The sequence below is a fragment of the Akebia trifoliata genome, chromosome 3 (assembly GCF_017979445.1).
Source record: "Akebia trifoliata isolate Shusen 1 chromosome 3, ASM1797944v1, whole genome shotgun sequence".
NCBI lineage: Eukaryota > Viridiplantae > Streptophyta > Magnoliopsida > Ranunculales > Lardizabalaceae > Akebia > Akebia trifoliata.
In genome coordinates this window covers 49278899-49296517 of record NC_141377.1, presented here as the reverse complement: position 1 = coordinate 49296517, position 17619 = coordinate 49278899, and the positions used below count along the sequence as shown (strand labels likewise).

Here is a 17619-nt window from a genome sequence, read left to right as displayed (position 1 = left end):
TCACAATTCAACAATAATTTAAAATTCAAAAATAATATATTGAGTCATCCTTTGATTTTTTTTTTTTTTTTTTAAAAAAATCCCTTCTCGTTGGACTTCCCAAAAAAAAAAAAAAAATCAAAATCAAAATACCATTTTTCAAAATATTTCACAACTTTTAACCTATAAGACCATTAATATCATCACATTATTTTTAAATTTTTTTGACATAATATATCATTATAAAATATAAGATTATAATAAGATAAATCATATATAAAATAAATAAAAAAGTCATAAAAAAATACACGGAGGGCAAAATAGTCAAGAAATCTTCTATCTCTTAAAATTTAGAAAATCTAATATGTTTTGTAAAATTATATTCTAAGAGTCTTTTAAGTTTTGGCCGAAATGAAATTTTGACATTTGGGTGTCCAAAAATACAAATTACTCAAATGAAAATGACGGTTACGTCACTAATATAAATAAATTCTTATTTTTTTTACTAAGTTATGATTTTTTGGATTCAAAGGTTCATCAAACTCATGTAAAATGATAAATATTTTTTTCATAATGATATTTTCAAAATGACTAAATTATCTTGAGGTGAAATTACCTTTTTACCCGTAAAGAGAAAAAAATATTATAAGTATAGAAAATGATAGAAATAAAGTTTATATCTATATGTTATGAACTATATTTTATCAAAGATATCTTTATATGTATAATATTATATTTATACACTTCATTATTTTCAAAGTATTACATTTTTCTTTCTAAAATTAGTCATCTTCAAGTACTTCAACCTCTTAGGAAATTAATTTTGCTTTATTTAACTCAATATTCAATCCATCATTTTAAACATTGTCTTAATCCCTTCTATAAAATCTTAGAATTTTCTATTAAGAATTCTGTCATTTTATTCTTTGGATTTTAAGGTTAAAGTAGATCTTAAGATTGAAAATGAGGGTAAAATTTTTATCCAGGAGAATCAAGATAGCAGCTTTAGTACCAAATTCGAAAGGTTTTTTGTTTCAAGTTTGAGAGGGTAATGAAGTCAAACAAATTGTCTATTATTTAAGACCAATGTCTAGAGGGCATGTCAGCGTTTTGGTGAATGTTTGAGATAGCCTGTTTTTTAAGAAAATTTTGTACTAAACTGAAGAACCAATAGGATCTTGCCACATGTATCAAAAAAACACTTAAAATATGAAATTCGAATTGCTCATAAATTTTCTCTACACCAACCAATAACATGCTGGATTGACTTTAAAATTGACATCAATTAACACTTTGATGGACACAGGGGAGTGCATGGAACCATAAATGCTTTTCACTCGTATCTTGATGAAAATCCATGTCAGCAAAGTGAGAGTCGATGTGAATTTTAAAGTCACTCTAGTATTTTCCTAAACTTTTATGTGTGGAAATAAGATCATGATAATTAAATTTGTTGTTACCTTGAATCCATCTATTTATTGATTTCACGTGTTAATTCTTACATTCTTAGTCCTATTTATTGGTTTTCTTGTTATTTTAACAAATATTCCATTTGCAACTTTCCTCCCATCAAGCAAAATGGTTTCCATATGAAGATCATGGATGGGTGATTATCTTCTAAAAATTAATCATAGTTATTAGATACTAGCAATGCAAATGTAAAGAAACTCTTTATTCTAAAATACAACTTATTTGGGAAAAAAAAGCCTAAACAGCGGAAGGCAATATGGATTGTGGATCGCATGTCTCCCAAAGATACATGTCCAACATAAATAAGAGAGAGAGAGAGAGAGAGAGAGAGAGAGAGAGAGAGTATCATTATTATGAAACATGGAAAATTTCATTTAACTTGGGAAGGGAACATACATGTTACTATGTTACACATCATCTAACAATATTGTAGATAAATCTGACCTAGTATACTACCTCTAAAACATGCCACGTCAGGGTGTGTGTCAGAGGTGATGTCAGAAAATCATTATTTTTACTTTTTATTTTTTTATATATTATATTACTACTTAGTTCCCTAATCATTTATATCATTTTTAGTTCTTAACGAAGGTTCAACTGAACAAATCAATTGAACTGCTTTTGTGTCCATATATTGGACACCTCCTTTGCCTAATATCATTTCCAGACCCCAACGTCACAATTTGGGCAATCCTCCTGAGCAATGTCACTGATCTGAACACCTGAATCATAGATCCTCCCTTCATTCCAATCAGCCGGAAGAGCTTTCTTTGTGAAAACAAACTTCTTATCATACCCACTTGTTACCCGTAGCCGAAACTTCAATGGCCCCTTTGGTACTTGACGTGTTTCCCATATCGCCCCATAATTCCGGCTCATATAACTCCAATTCGACGTACCAACCTGCAAAAATATCACGATCTTAATATTAGAAAACTTTGGGTTCTAATTGCAAATGCAACTTGTTGATTTAATATTGAATCTTTGAGTTACCTGAGCCACGTCGACTCCCGTGATATCTGTTTGGCCACCTTGGTAGAGGAATTTGACTACTAAATAATCTGGTTTTTCGCTCATCTCTTCTACCCTAACAGCCAAATTCTGGTTTGTATAATCACAAGGTATCCTGCTCCACACAATGATAAAATTCTACATATTAATCAAGAAAGACATTGTTTCATTGTAAAATAAATAAGACCCGCTGAAAGAGTAGGACCAATTGGATGATGGGCACACATTTTTACTGATGATCATAGATAATCATCCTCTTAGAGTTTCAACCCACATTAAAATACTTTAGTTTGAAAATTCAAACATATTAGTGTAATGTGCCTATGAAACACACATCTTTCGGTGGTGGGTCAAACAAAACCATTACAAAAGGAGAAAAGCAACAGATCCCATTGTAAGTCATTTTTTTATAATCAAGATTGTGCAAGATGATCGTAAACTTGATGAATGAAATCATCAAAAAAAAATTACTCCAAGGAAAGTCAATATGAGACTTCACATAATTCTAGATTGACCACTCGCACGAAATTGCGTTTATTGAGGACACCCCCAATTTACAAAACTATGTCTTCAATTTACAAAACTAGCCATGTAAGGGATGCAACGGGGCAGGTTTGGGTCGGGTTTAACTAAACCCTTCCTCGGCCCCTATTACATTTGCTCACCTTTGGGGCAGGTTTGGCTAAACTCTTCCTTGACCCTGTTAGGACTGTTAATAGATCAGGTCTGTATCGGATCAGGGCTGATTTGGTATCGATCCAATAAGGATTGAATCCAGAACTGATCCGATAAGTGCTGAATCGGACCCTTAGTGAAATGGGTTCTTATCGAATCAGATCTAGATTGTGCCAAACCCGAATTTATGTACAAATTCTAAATAAACTTCATGCTTCTCAACTAATATATAATATAATTTATATACTTTCTAACATATTATCGGAGTAGAAATAAAGATATCGAATCAAATCCTTATAAGGATCCAAAACATCGATCCAGACCTGACGTTGTCAGATCGGAACGGATCAAAACTTGGGTCCATTTTTAACGTCTTGCCCTAACCGTATATAAATTTAAATACCTATGAACAAATTCAAGCGACTTACCACTTGGCGAAGTGGTGGTTGTCATTTAAGTAAGTATATGACAGTATATAGAATTGGGGCTGGACGGGCAGGATATATCAAAATCATCTCCGCCTTGAAACTGAATTGATTTTTTCTTTTTAATACTGAAACAACCGGAAACTGTTTAAAATAGTAAAAAAACCGACCCCATAGAGGCGGGTCCGGGGCAAAATTGCCATCCCAAAGCCATGTAAGGTCATATCAGTTTTTTTTTTTTTAAACTTACCTCTTATATTCCACATCAACAATCCCACGCCTTACAACTTCTTCTTCCGCACCCTGACGAGCCATCTCCGTAAATGCTCTTTTACTGAGAACTAAACCTGTTTCATAACTTTGATTGAGATCAAATAAAATCACTTTCGTCCCTCTTCTGGTGCAAAGGTTCTCGTACTTGCACCTTATCTGTCAAAATCCCCCAAAATGAAAGTTAAGCGACACAGAATATTAGAACAAACACGTCTCTCTCAGTTTCACTCGAATGTATAATTTCAAACCTGATAGCAAGCTCCACAGCCAGCACCATCTCTATAAAGTGAATTAACACCACCTACAAGGTATCCACCATTGAAGCCTGGAGCCAAGGAAAAGTATCCACAATTCCCAGCTGCAATAAATCAACAAAACAAAAATTACCCATTGAATATTTCAGAGAAATATCTTGTGGTCTTTATCATTTTTGCTTCTCTCAATCAAATTACCATCTGGGTATCAACCAATAAAAAAAATAAAAATAGAACATATAAAAAAGAAACAGAATGTTACATGAGAGAGCAGGTTCATAGGAGTAATAAGCAGCCCTGGTTTGCTGTACACAGCGATCACAAGCAAAAACAGAGGAGGTGAGAAAGAAGAGGATGCACAGAAAGATTGGCATTTTTGTTTGGAAGAAAAAGGAGATTGGTTACTCTATTTATATATAGAGCAAATGATGAGCAATAGAGGGAGAGAGAGAAGTGGAGTCCAGAATAATTCAAAAATTCACCCACGTGTCATGTGCAAGGAACCATAGATTTTTTGCACATGCCACGTCTGTGAGTTATAAAATCAGCACTCTTGTTTATTTTATTTGTAGTGAAATATGGGATGATGACGAAAGTGATAGGCATTTGAGAATACGCAGTGCGGCATTGATGCACGCGCACATCGCACTAGCACAGCTGTGCTGCGTGAACAAGTGAGAACAATTAGTTTGATATCCTATCCCATGAAGTCCTTTATCACACATAACTTGAGCCCTTGCATGATAAGTAGTAGTGTCAAAGAGTCCAGATCATATGCACCCAAGGTGGGGGATTGAAGCCATTCTCCCACACACGCCAACGTACGCCACATATGCCAAAATCCAAGGAATTAGTGCCTAAAATATCTCCTTGGAGGGTCTAGATCATTCATTGTGGTTTGCGTGGCATGTGTTGACGTGTAGGAGGAAGGTTTCAATCCTCCACCCTCAATGCATAGGATCTTGACTCTTTCCTTAGATTACGGCTTACGTGGCATGTGAGAGGAGGGCTTCAATCCTCCATCCTGGGTGCATACGATCCGCACTCAAGTGTCAATGGATGGGTTGGGTGAGTCAGAACCTAACCTACCTTAGACCAGGTATGCATAGAAAGATTGGCATTTTTGTTTGAAAGAAGAAGGAGATTGGTTACTCTATTTATATATAGAGCAAATCATGAGCAATAGAGGGAGAGAGAAGTGGAGTCCAGGATAATTCAAAAATTCACCCACGTGTCATGTGCAAGGAACCGTAGATTTTTTGCACATGCCACGTCTGTGAGTTACAAAATCAGCACTCTTGTTTATTTTATTTGAAGTGAAATATGAGATGATGAGGAAAGTGACAGGCATTTGAGAATATGCAGTGTGGCATTGATGCACGCGCACATCACACAAGCACAACTGTGTTGTGTGAACAAGTGAGAACAATTAGTTTGATATCATATCCCATGAAGTCCTTTATCACACATAACTTGAGCCCACTAACCCCTTGCATGATAAGTAGTAGTGTCAAAGAATCCGGATCGTATGCACCCAAGGTGGGGGGTTGAAGCCATTCTCCCACACACCCCAATATACGCCATATAAGCCAAAATCCAAGGAATTAGTGCCTAAAATATCTCCTTGGAGGGTCTAGATCATTCATGGTGGTTTGCGTGGCATGTGTTGAGGTGTAGGAGGAAGGTTTCAATCCTCCACCCTCAATGCATAGGATCCTGACTCTTTCCTTAGATTATGGCTTTTGTGGAGTGTGGGAGGAGGGCTTCAATCCTCCATCTTGGGTGCATACGATCTGCACTCAAGTGTCATTGGATGGGTTGGGTGAGTCAGAAGCTGACCTACCTTAGACTAGGTATAGTCGTCCCCCCCCCCCCCCCCCCCCCCCGACTAAGCCTAGGGGTGAAGCCAAGATTTTTTGTTAATGGTAGCTAGATCAACATCATTTTTTATTTTTATATTTTGTTTAAATTAAAGATTTATTTGGCAAACCTCATTGTTACATTTTTATTAGAAAAACTCCACTGGAGTTCTTACTTTACCAAGTTATTTAATAAACAAACATTTGAGTGAGACCCACATTATTTTAAAATATTAAATACTTGTAATACCCTCATTTCATTAAATCAATTTTTTTATTATATCCCCATTTTTCTCTCTAAAAATCAAGAATAAAATCTAAAAACGCTTTCTTCATTTATTTATTAAATTTGAATTTTCTCATAAAGTCGAGGGATAATGATAGTAAAGATCTATTTTTGAAAATATGTACCAAAAAGTCCCTTCTAAAAAATTATGGATTCTTTACTACCCAATTTATCAAATATTAGTTTAAAAATGATTTTTGAAGCGAAAATACCATAATTATCCTTTCAATGATTTTTGAAGTTTAAAGAAACATGTTTATTTAAGAATATTTGAGCTACTCCTATATTTTATAATGACATGCCCCTTAACTATGGTCATCTCTTATAGATCAATTTAAAAAAAAAAAACTTATTTCTCTTACCAAAATTAGTAATCTTTAAGTCACATAGATGATGATGACTGCACCAATGATAACGATAGAGATGAGTATGATCATCATCAGACTGATTTGGTCTATATCTATATATATATTAGATTTATTAAAATATGTAAATAATTTTAAATAATTAAAACATAATTTTAAAATTCTACTTTAATGTTCATCTAATTAATTCAACTAAAAAATTAGCAAGTCGATACAAATGAGTTAAATAAAATTATATTGAATTTAATTTTTAATAAATAAAATATTTATTTTTTATTTTCTACAGAAATATTAATAACTAAATAAATTGGTCCAAGTTTTTTATTTGACTCCCTATATTTTTAAATCAAACACCTTCTAAAGTTTTTAAAAGGTATTTCAGATATTTTTTTTTTAATCTTCAAAAGATCCTTAATAGACAAATATTTTATTAAGGGGGACTTAAATGGTCCATATTATTTACTTGGGGACTATTCGGTACATATTCTCAATAAAGCATCCTTCAAAGTCATTTTCCCTAAAATCAATATGGTTGTGGTGTTGGATTGCCAATGTGTCTATGTAGACCCAAAAATGATTTTGAGAGAGATAATTAATGCATGTTGAGAGGAAATAGGATATAATAAATATTTGATTTTAAAAATGAGAGCATTTATGGGTATTTAGTCTTTTAGAAGAATGTGGTTATACTCTAAGGTTTGTTAGGTAACAAATTTGATAAAGTAAGGTTCTCTTGGAGTTGTTGGAACTTTGAATGGATTTTTTTAAAAATAAAAAAATGCAACAATTCTGCCCAATAAATCTCTCTTAAATAAATAAAAAAAAACATTTTCCTTATTAACTTAGTAAGCTTTTAACTCTTATTAAAGGTCATTGAGCTCAAATGGATTATCCAACACCCCATACCTCTAGATTTCATAGAAAAACTCAGCTAAAAAACATAAAAATAAAAAGAAATGCAATTTTTTTTTAGCTTGATCCAAGTTTTAAAACTAAACCACTACAAAACTTACATGAAACCCTCAATTTTAAATTAAAATTCAACAAGAAAAAAATAATATTATTTTGGAATTTTTTTTTTCAAAGTTCATAGAATGTTGTCCTCTACCATTATGTGGCATCAGATCATGTTTTGGATGCCACAAAATGAGCTCAACGACCCTTAGTATGAGTTGAAATCTTACTCAAGTTAATAAGGTTAGTCGGACTGTTTTTTAGGGACAAAGATTATGGGGACTCTTTGTCGAGAATGTGTACTGTTTGGTCCCCTAGAAAAGAATAGGGACCATTTAAGTCCCACTTAATAAAATATTCACCTATTAAGCATCTTTTGAAGATTTTTTTAAGAAAATACTTGAAATACCCTTAAAAATTTTACAAAGTGGTTTAATATAAAAAATATTATGAATCAAATAAAAAACTTGACCAATTTATTTGGTTATTAATATTTTTGTGAAAATAAAAAATAAATATTTTTATTTATTAAAATCTATTTATAAATTCAATATAATTTTATTTGACTCATTTAAATAGACTTGCTAATTCTAATTTTTTTACTTGAATCAATTCGATGAACATTCAAGTCAAGTTTTAAAATAATATTTTAAATTATTTATATTTTTAATAAATATAATATACATAGATCAAATTAATTTGATGATGATGACCATACTCATCATCATCACCTATGTAAGTTAAAAATCACTAGTTTTGAAAAGAGAACATAAAGATTTTTTAATTTTCTTTTCCATTTAGATTTTTTTTTAATTGTTATATAAGAGATGACCATAGTCATGAGGCATGTCATTGGTTTTAAAACATAGGATTAGTCAAATATTCTCAAGTAAACTCGTTTCTTTAAGAGAGCTACTATTGCCACACCAATTCCTATGTAAATGACCAAAAGACTTGCACACACGGTTAGTGTGGCATTAGTAAAAGTTGGAGGGGGGCAATAGGAACTCTCTTCTTTAAACGTCAAAATTAGTTGAAAGGGTAATTACGGCATTTTCATTTTAAAAATTCTTTTCAGATTAATATCTGATAAAATGAGTACTAAAGAGTCCATATTTTTTCAAGGAACCTTTTGGTACATATTTTCAAAAAATAAGTCTTTAATGTCATTATCGTTTTTTTTTTTTTCCCCTTTTAACTTGGGTGAGCCATAGAAGCCTGCATGTCGTCAATTAAAATTAATATATATATTTTCCTTACTAACATAGCAAGATTTTGAGCCTTGCTAAGGGTTATTTTGCTTAAATGGATTACCACATTAACAATCCAACACGATAGCCATCTAGATATCATGGAAACACTTATATAAAAAAAAAAAAAAATTTCCTTTTGGGTTGGATCCATGGTTTTGAAAATGGATGGCTACCGAGCTTCCACCTAACTCCCAAATTTAAAATTAAAATTTATTGGTGAAAAATATGTTTTTTTTTTTTTTTTGATTTTTTTTTTTTGAAAGTTCATATTGTTTTGTCCTCTACAAGCCTAAAGCATTGGATCTCCACCCTTACTACTAAGGCTAGTCAGACTAAAAAGAACATGAGTTATCTCTGGTCTCTACTAACGATCAAAGTGTTGGAGCCAACCTTTGAAAAGACATGCAGTACCTCTAATAATTATCAAAGTATAGGGGGTAAAAAAAATTCCAAAAGTTTAGTGGGAGAGCTATAGTCCCTCCAAGCTCGGCCCTAATAGATTCAGGTTGGATTTTAATTGATTTTGGACTTTATAAAAATAAAAATTTAGGCACCTTTCAAAGAAGTTCGAACCATTTGATGCTACTTTTCATGAAAATAGAGACCCGATCTTCATTTTAGTTATAAAATAGTTAGAGACGAGAGCAAAATTGCCATTTTATGGTATAGTTTATTTATTTTTATTATATTGTAGATAAGTTTGACCTAATATACTACCTCTAAAACATGCCACATCAGGGGCGTAAGGGGGCACGTGCCAGAGGGGGGCATCAAAAAATCATTATTCTTCATTTTATTATATATTATTACTACTTAGTTCCCTAATCACTTATATCATTTTAGTTCTCAATGAAGGTTCATCTGAACAAATCAATTGAGCCACTTTTGTATCGATATATAGGACACCCCCTTGCCTAATATCATTTCCAGTCCCCAACGTCACAATTTGGGCAACGCTCTTGAGCAATGTCACTTATCTGAACACCTGAATCATAGATTGTCCCTACATTCCAATCAGCCAGAAGAACTTTCTTTGCCCAAACCCACTTCCCATCATACCCACTTGTTACTTGTAGCCGAAATTGCAATGGCACTGTTTGTACTCGACTTGTGTCCCAGATCGCCCCATAATTCCGGCTCATATAACCCCAATTCGACGAACCAACCTGCAAAAACATCACAATCTTAATATTAGAAAACTTTGGATTGTAATTGCAAATGCAACTTATTGATTTAATATTGAATCTTTGATTTACCTGAGCTATGTCGACACCAACGATATCTGTTTGGCCACCTTGGTAGAGGAACTTAATTGCTAAATAATTTCGTTTTTGGCTCATCTCTTCTACCCTTACAGCCAAATTCTGGTTTTTATAATCACATGGTACCCTACTCAATGATAAATGATAAAATTCTATATTAATCAAGAAAGACATTGTTTCATTGTAAAATAAATAAGACCCATCGAAAGAGTAGGACCAATTGAATGATGGGCACACATTTTTACTGATGATCATAGATAATCATCCTCTTAAAGCCCCAACCCACGTTAAAGTACTTTATTTTGAAAATTCAAACATATCAGCGTAATGTGCCTATGAAACACACATCTTTCGGTGGTGGGTCAAACAAAACCATTACAAAAAGAGAAAAGTAATGAGTCCCATTGTAAGTCATTTTTTATAATCAAGATTGTGCAAGATGATTGAAAACTTGGTGAATGAAATCAAGAAAAAAATTACTCTAAGAAAAGTCAATCTGAGATTTCACATAATTCTAAAATGACCAATAACACGAAATTACGTGTATTGAGGACGTCCCCAATTTACAAAACTAGCCATGTTAAGGATACCAACCGGCCAAGTTTAGTTAAACCCTTCCTCAGCTCCGATTACATTTGCTCACCTCAAATCCGCCCGATCCCAACTTGGGTCTTATGTTTTTGACCCGCCCCCGCTAGCGTTGTCAATAGATTGGGTCCGGATTGGATCAAGGCTGATTTGGAATCAATCCAATAATGATTGAATTCGGAACTGATCCGATAAGTATCGGATCAGACCCTTAACAGAACGGATTCTTATCATAACTCAATATTAAGATCCAACCTTGATCCATTAACAATCGGATTGGGCCAAACCCGAATTTAAATACAAATTCTAAATAAACTTCATACTTCTCAACAGTGGGACATAGTAGATCCAGATTCCATCCAATAAGATATCGATCTGCCCATTTTTCAAGCCTTGCCCTAACCATACTAAGATACAAATATTGGGCATGAAATACCAAGCCCATGCCAGATTAATTGTATTCTAAGCCAAAGCAATGAACCTATTTGAAGTGGCTCATTTCATATCGGAAAAGTCCATGTATGAACAAGGATTGATTTTACTTCTCGCTATAACTAATGCCATTGAGTTCGCCACCATAGAACTCAACAGTTACCCCTACTTATTAGACACCATACTTCAAATTTGGAGGTTCTATAAAGGACTGTCAATCCTTGCGCCTAGGATCCAAGGGAGGATTATAAGGGCTAGGCTATCAAGACTTCGTGATTCCCTTTCAACACTAGTATCCATTGACTGAACATCATGTATTGCATCGTAATAAAATTAGTTGTTGTTGATACCTCCTTCTTGATTTCTTCTTCCATAACTCGAGCCCAGAGAAGGAAGAGATAAGAGGGCCCTATAATTTAGGAACAAATTCAAGCGTCTTACCACTTGGCTAAGTGGTGGTGGTTGTTTAAATAAGTATATATAACAATATATATATAATTGGGTCGAGGTGGGTTTAAGGAGTGAGGCGGGCGGGATATATCAAAACCGTCTCCGCCCTGGAACTGAGTTGATTTTTTATTTTTAAAAATAGTCAAAAACGGACCCCATAGAGGCGGGTCCGGCAGGGCAAAATTGCCATCCCAAAGCCATGTAAGGTCATATCAGTTTTTTATTTTTATTTTTTATAACTTACCTCTTATATTCCACATCAACAGTCCCAAGCTTTACAACGTCTTCGGCCACACCCTTACGAGCCATCCCCGTAAATGCTCTTTTACTGAGAACTAAACCTGTTTCATGATTTTGATTGAGATCAAATAAAATCACTTTAGTCCCTCTTCTGCTGCAAAGGGTCTCGTTCTGGCACATTATCTGTCAAAATCCCCCAAAATGAAACTCAAGTGACACAGAATAAGTTTCACTTGAGTGTACAACTTCAAGCCTGAAAGCAAGCTCCACAGCCAACACCATCTCTATAAAGTGAAGTAACACCACCTGCAAGGTATCCACCATTGAAGCCTGTAGCCAAGGAAATGTATCCACAATTCCCAGCTGCCATAAATCAACAAAACAAAAATTACCCATTGAATGTTTCAGAGAAATCTCTTGTGGGTCTTTATCATTTTTGCTTCTCTCAATCAAATTTCCATCCGGGTATCAACCAATAAAAAAATAAAAAATAGAACATATTAAAAAGAAACAGAATGTTACATGAGAGAGCAGGTTCATCGGAGTAATAAGCAGCTTTGGTTTGATGGACACAGCGATCACAAGCAAAAACAGAGGAGGAAAGAAAGAAGAGGATGCACAGAAAGATTGGCATTTTTGTTTGGAAGAAGAAGGAGATTGGTTACTCTATTTATATATAGAGCAAATCATGAGAAATAGAGGGAGAGAGAAGTGGAGTCCAGGATCACTCAAAAACTCACCCACGTGGCATGTGCAAAGAGCCGTATCTATATTTTTTGCACATCGCACGTCGCTGAGTTTTTGAGTTACAAAATCAGCACTCTTGTTTGTTTTATTTGAAGTGAAATATGGGATGATGAGGAAAGTGAAAGGCATTTGAGAATACGCAGTGATGCACGCGCACGTCGCACTAGCACAGCTGTGCCGTGTGAACAACTAATTTGATATCCTCCCCCGTCCCATGAAGTCCTTAATCACACTTACTTAGCCCACTAACCCCTCGCATGATAAGTAGTAGAATAATGAAAAATCAAAAAAGTTTTGCTCAAAGAAACCCGGGATCAACCAATCACATGTTACCACTTGTATTGAGTGGAATCCCTAATTTACAAAAGTACCCTTGTTAGTTACAAAACTGCCCTTATATGCTTCACGTGGCAAGCACTGAGTTTGTGAGTACATGGATGATGTGGCAAGGGCACTGAACTGCCCACCTTTTTCCTATGTATCTCGATGAAAAAGATCTATGGTTCTGTACCCTTCTCACATCAGTTACGTGCTCAAAGTGTCATGAGTCTGGATCGTACGCACCCAGGGCGGAGGATTGAAGCCCTTCTCTCACACCTCCAATACACGCCACTTAAGCCAAAATCCAAGGAATTAGCATCTAAAATGTCTCATTTTAAAATTTTCCTTAGAGGGTCCAAATCATATGCATTAAGGGTGGAGGATTGAAACCCTCCTCCTACACCTCAACACATGCCACGTAAGCCATAATCCAAGGAAAATTTAAAAAAACGAGATATTTTTAGCATCAATCCCTAGGATTGTGGCTTGCGCGGCATGTGCTAAGGTGTGGGAGGAGGGTTTCAGTCCTTCACCCTAGGTGCATACGATCTGGACTCTTTCGTTGGATTACGACTTACATGATGTGTATTGGGATGTGGGAGGACGGCTTCAATCCTTCACCCTGGGTGCATACGATCCACACTCTAGTGTCAATGGATGCGTTGGGTGAGTCAAAAGGTCAGGGGTGGATTGTACCTTAAACCAGTTATAGTCCCCCCTCATTGAATCTAAGTTGACTAAGCCTAGGGAGGAGCCAGGATTTTTTTGTCAATGGTGGCTATATCATCATTTTTTCATTTTTTTTTTTTTTTTTGAAGAGATTTATCTGGCAAATGTCATTGGTGCATTTTTATTAGCAAAACTCAGTTGGAGTTCCGACAACTTCTAGGGGACCTTACTTTATCAAGTTTGTTATCAAACAAACCTTTGAGTGACACATCATTTTAAAATATTAAAAACATAAAATATCAATTACCTATTACATCCCCCCCCCCCCTTCATCTTTCTCTCCTAAAATCACGAATCAAACCTAAAAAAAAATTTATTTATTTTTTTAATTTGAATTTTCTCATAAAATCAATATGGTTGTGGTGTTGGAATGCCAATGCTTCTATGTAGACCCAAAAATGATTTTGAGAGAGATAATTAGTGGATGTTGAGAGGAGATAAGATATAATAAGTATTTGATTTTAAAATAAGGGCATTTTTAAGTATTTAGTCTTTTAGAGAGTGTGGGTCCTACTCTAAGGTTTGTTAGTTAACAAATTTGATAAAGTAAGGTCCCCTTGGAGTTGTCAGAATTCCAAAGAATTTTTTTTTAATTAAAATACAACAAGTCTACTCGATTAATCTCTCTCTCTCTCTCTTAATTAAGAAATGCACTTTCCTTAATAACTTAGAAAGATTTTAACTCTTACTAAAGGTCATTGAGCTCAGATGGATTATCCAACACCATAGGCATCTAGATTTCATGGAAAAACTCAGCTAAAAAAAAGAAATTCATTTTTTTATTCTACATGAAAAACTCAGAAAAAAAAAAAATTCATTTTTTTATTCTTTTTGAGCTTGATCCAAGTTTTAAAAATAAAAGGCTACAAAACTTACATGAAACCTTCAATTTTAAAATGAAAATTCAACAGGAAAAAATAATATTATTTTGAATATATTTTTTTTAAAGTTCATAGAATATTGTCCTCTACAATCATATGGCATCGGATAATGTTTTGGATGCCACCAGGTGTGCTCCATGACCATAGTAAGAGTTGAAATCTAACTCAACTCAGTAAGGCTAGTCAGACTTTTTTTTTTTTTTTTTCCTTTTAACTTTGGTGGAGCTGTGGAGGGCTGCATGTAATCATTTAAAATAAAAAACAAACACTTTCCTTACTAACATAGTAAGATTTTGAGCCTTACTAACGGCTGTTTTACTCAAATGGATCACCATATTAACAATCCAACATGAAAGCCATCTAGATATCATGGAAAAACTTATACAAAAGAAAATTCATTTTTTTGCCTTTTGGGCTTGATCCATGGTGTTGAAATTGGATGGCCTAACTTCCAAATTTAAAATTAAAATTCAATACTAAAAATAACTTTTTCAGATTTTTTATTTTATTTTAAAGTTCATATAATTTTGTCCTCTACAACCCTAGAGCATCTCATGTTGTTGAATGCTACAAGCTAAGCCCAAGGACCCTTAGCAAGGGTGGAATCCTCACTAACTTAGTAAGGCTAGTCAGACTAAAAAGAACACGCGGTATCTCTGGTCTCTTCTAACGACCAAAGTGTAGGGGCCAAACCTTTTGAAAAAACCTGTAGTACCCCTAATAATGATCAGAGCATCGAGGAAAAAAATTGCAAAAGTTTAGTGGGGTATAGCCCTGACTAAGCCCAAGCTCAAACTCGGCCCTAATAGGTTCAGGTTGGATTTGGATTGATTTTGGGCTTTATAAAAATAAAAATTTAGGCACCTTTCAAAGGATTTCGGAACCATTTGATGCAACTTTTCATGAAAATTGAGGTCCAATCTTCATCTTAGTTATAAAATTGTTAGAGCCCAGAGCAAAATTGTTATTTTATGTTATAGTTTATTTATTTTTTATTCAATATATCTAACTATGTACAATATAGGAGTAGGCTGGGTTGGGCTGGGCATTTTTTAGGAGATAATCTGGTCCAAATTTAATGGGCTGAAATTTTTTGAACCCGACCTTATCTTTATTTGCTCAAGATCAATTTTCTAAACCTTCTTCTTTGGATTGGGCCGAGTCAGGTTAGCGGCCGATAGTCCTAATAAATAACAAGTATATCAAGCTCGCTAATTCGATACTCTTATAGAATTTCAATGACTATGCTGTTGGTTTACAAATACAAAAAGATCAAAGTTATGCTTGTAATACTTCATAAATTACATTTTAATCATTTGTGGACCTATAAATAAACATTCAACTTGATTGTAGACTTCTATTTATTAGATTTAAGAATTTTTGTTTTAGGGATTTCATCATTGATTTGAATTTTTTTTTTTTTTTAAAAATACTCAAATCTAATGTCTACATGAGTCTTTGATTGCTATTTATGTAATTCTGAGAAAGGGTAATATCGTGAGTTAGTGGGCCCAATTAAGTGTGTTAGATACACTTTGAAAAGAAAGGCTTCAAACAGTTTGTATTTATAAAAATATAATAATGCTGAAGTGACAAACCATAGACATTTTTCATCCATACGAGTGAAAATCATCTATGATTCTCTGCAACTAACTCCAGCACGACTTATGGAAAGTGTGAAATGAGGTCAATTTGAGGTAACTTCAGCATCACTCATAAAACTAATAAATTGAAGCTTCTACGACAAGTTATGGAAGTTTTGCTTTTTGTTTTACACAACCTTTCTATGGCCGGCGAGGACATAAATGTGAATCTTACCAATGGTAATGATGTTGAGGTCATAATTGTCATTGCACTTTATAGGTGTGTCTATAACTATAAGTGCGAGAGAAAATCAGCAAATATGTAGGTTTTCTAGGAAAATATTCTTTGACACGACTTTATAAAAAAATATTTTCTTATAAGAATTAGAAAACCTTACTGCTATTCAGACATTTTCCGAGGTTTAAACCGAACAGTTCCATATGTTTTTGAGAAAATTCATTTTCCTAAGATGATTTTTCTGAAAGTTTTTCACAAAACATTTTCTCTACTATCACACACATCATAAAGTTTAGAATGACATAACAAATTTTTTTCTTTCAATATTTAATTTTCTACGTTTTACAAATGAGAAAAAAGTGTATAGTTTTAGTTCACTTGGGATTATCCAATTTGTGGCATTATTTTATTATGGGATTGATTAAGTTCACAAACATATAAACCATTACTTATTTGAATCTCATTCCTCTTTCTTTTATAGGTAATGGGGTTTGTGTTGATGAATCCCTAGTTATCCCAGATTTCTGAGATAAGTCTTTGATGATCACAATCCAGTGGCCTCAATATGAATCAACGTGGAAATCATTGGGTGAAAAAGAAAAAAGGGTATTTTAGTTAATACTTGGGTTTGAGGTTGGGGTTTCGGTGAAATGTGTGTCTAATGTGTTGTAGGGTCTAAGGAAGTGAAGTGGGTTTTTTCCTAATTTGGAGGTACTTCCATACCTGGGTCCCAAATAAAATAAATAAAAAAAGAAAGGAGTCAGGAGAGCTTGCCAAGCAACAATAAAATCCAAACCCAACCGCTTGGTATGCCAAATAACAAGAAATCCCTCAACTTTTTTCTTGGTCCCAAATCCTATCTAACATTGCCCTCTACAAGAAAGAAAGAAAGCCCTTAATGTTTTAACATTTTACTCCCAAAGCCCAACAAACACTAGAAAGACATGAGTGTTACATGTCTTTTCTTAATGTTATTAAACTTAATTACCATTTATATCATTAGACAAAATAATTTTTTTATTTTATTTTATTTTATTTTAAATCCTTTCAAGATCGATCCCTATTAACTTAAATCCTCAATAACTCCAGAAATTCAATGCTAAGGTGTCAATTTTCTATTAACCTTATATCCAATCTATGATTAAGATCATCTTCATTTAGATAAAAACAAAACATGGATACAAGTTACATACCCATTTGGATCAAGTTGACTTTGAAGTTGTGAAGCCGCTTCAAAATTTTGGAAGAACCCCCCTCGTAAAATGACACCTAGTTTTTTTGTGTTTATTTCACGCCTTTACCTTTTATTTAATATTTGGGATACTTCCTTGGACACATCACGAT

The 17619-nt window shown here is 33.9% G+C and overlaps 2 protein-coding genes across 3 annotated transcripts; both read right to left on the bottom strand.

The window, feature by feature from the left end:
* Positions 1-1797: 1797 nt before the first annotated feature.
* On the bottom strand, positions 1798-11921 carry LOC147407626 (expansin-like A1). 2 transcript variants are annotated; one of them, XM_086436284.1, is made up of 5 exons: positions 11781-11921; positions 4082-4191; positions 3811-3989; positions 2443-2575; positions 1798-2352 (listed from the first exon to the last, which is right to left on the bottom strand). In XM_086436284.1, the coding sequence occupies exons 1-5, from the start codon at positions 11794-11796 to the stop codon at positions 2107-2109; spliced, it is 684 nt and encodes a 227-aa protein (XP_086292410.1). In that variant the 5' UTR covers positions 11797-11921; the 3' UTR covers positions 1798-2106. The 2 variants fall into 2 exon arrangements, with proteins under 2 accessions (XP_086292410.1, XP_086292409.1); XM_086436283.1 differs by lacking the exon at positions 11781-11921 and adding an exon at positions 4350-5147.
* LOC147407625 (expansin-like A1) lies at positions 9316-12436 on the bottom strand. The gene is made up of 5 exons (XM_086436285.1): positions 12299-12436; positions 12030-12139; positions 11781-11959; positions 10061-10193; positions 9316-9970 (listed from the first exon to the last, which is right to left on the bottom strand). Exons 1-5 carry the CDS (start codon positions 12408-12410, stop codon positions 9725-9727), a joined length of 780 nt encoding a protein of 259 aa, XP_086292411.1. The 5' UTR covers positions 12411-12436; the 3' UTR covers positions 9316-9724.
* Between the last annotated feature and the right edge of the window lie 5183 nt (positions 12437-17619).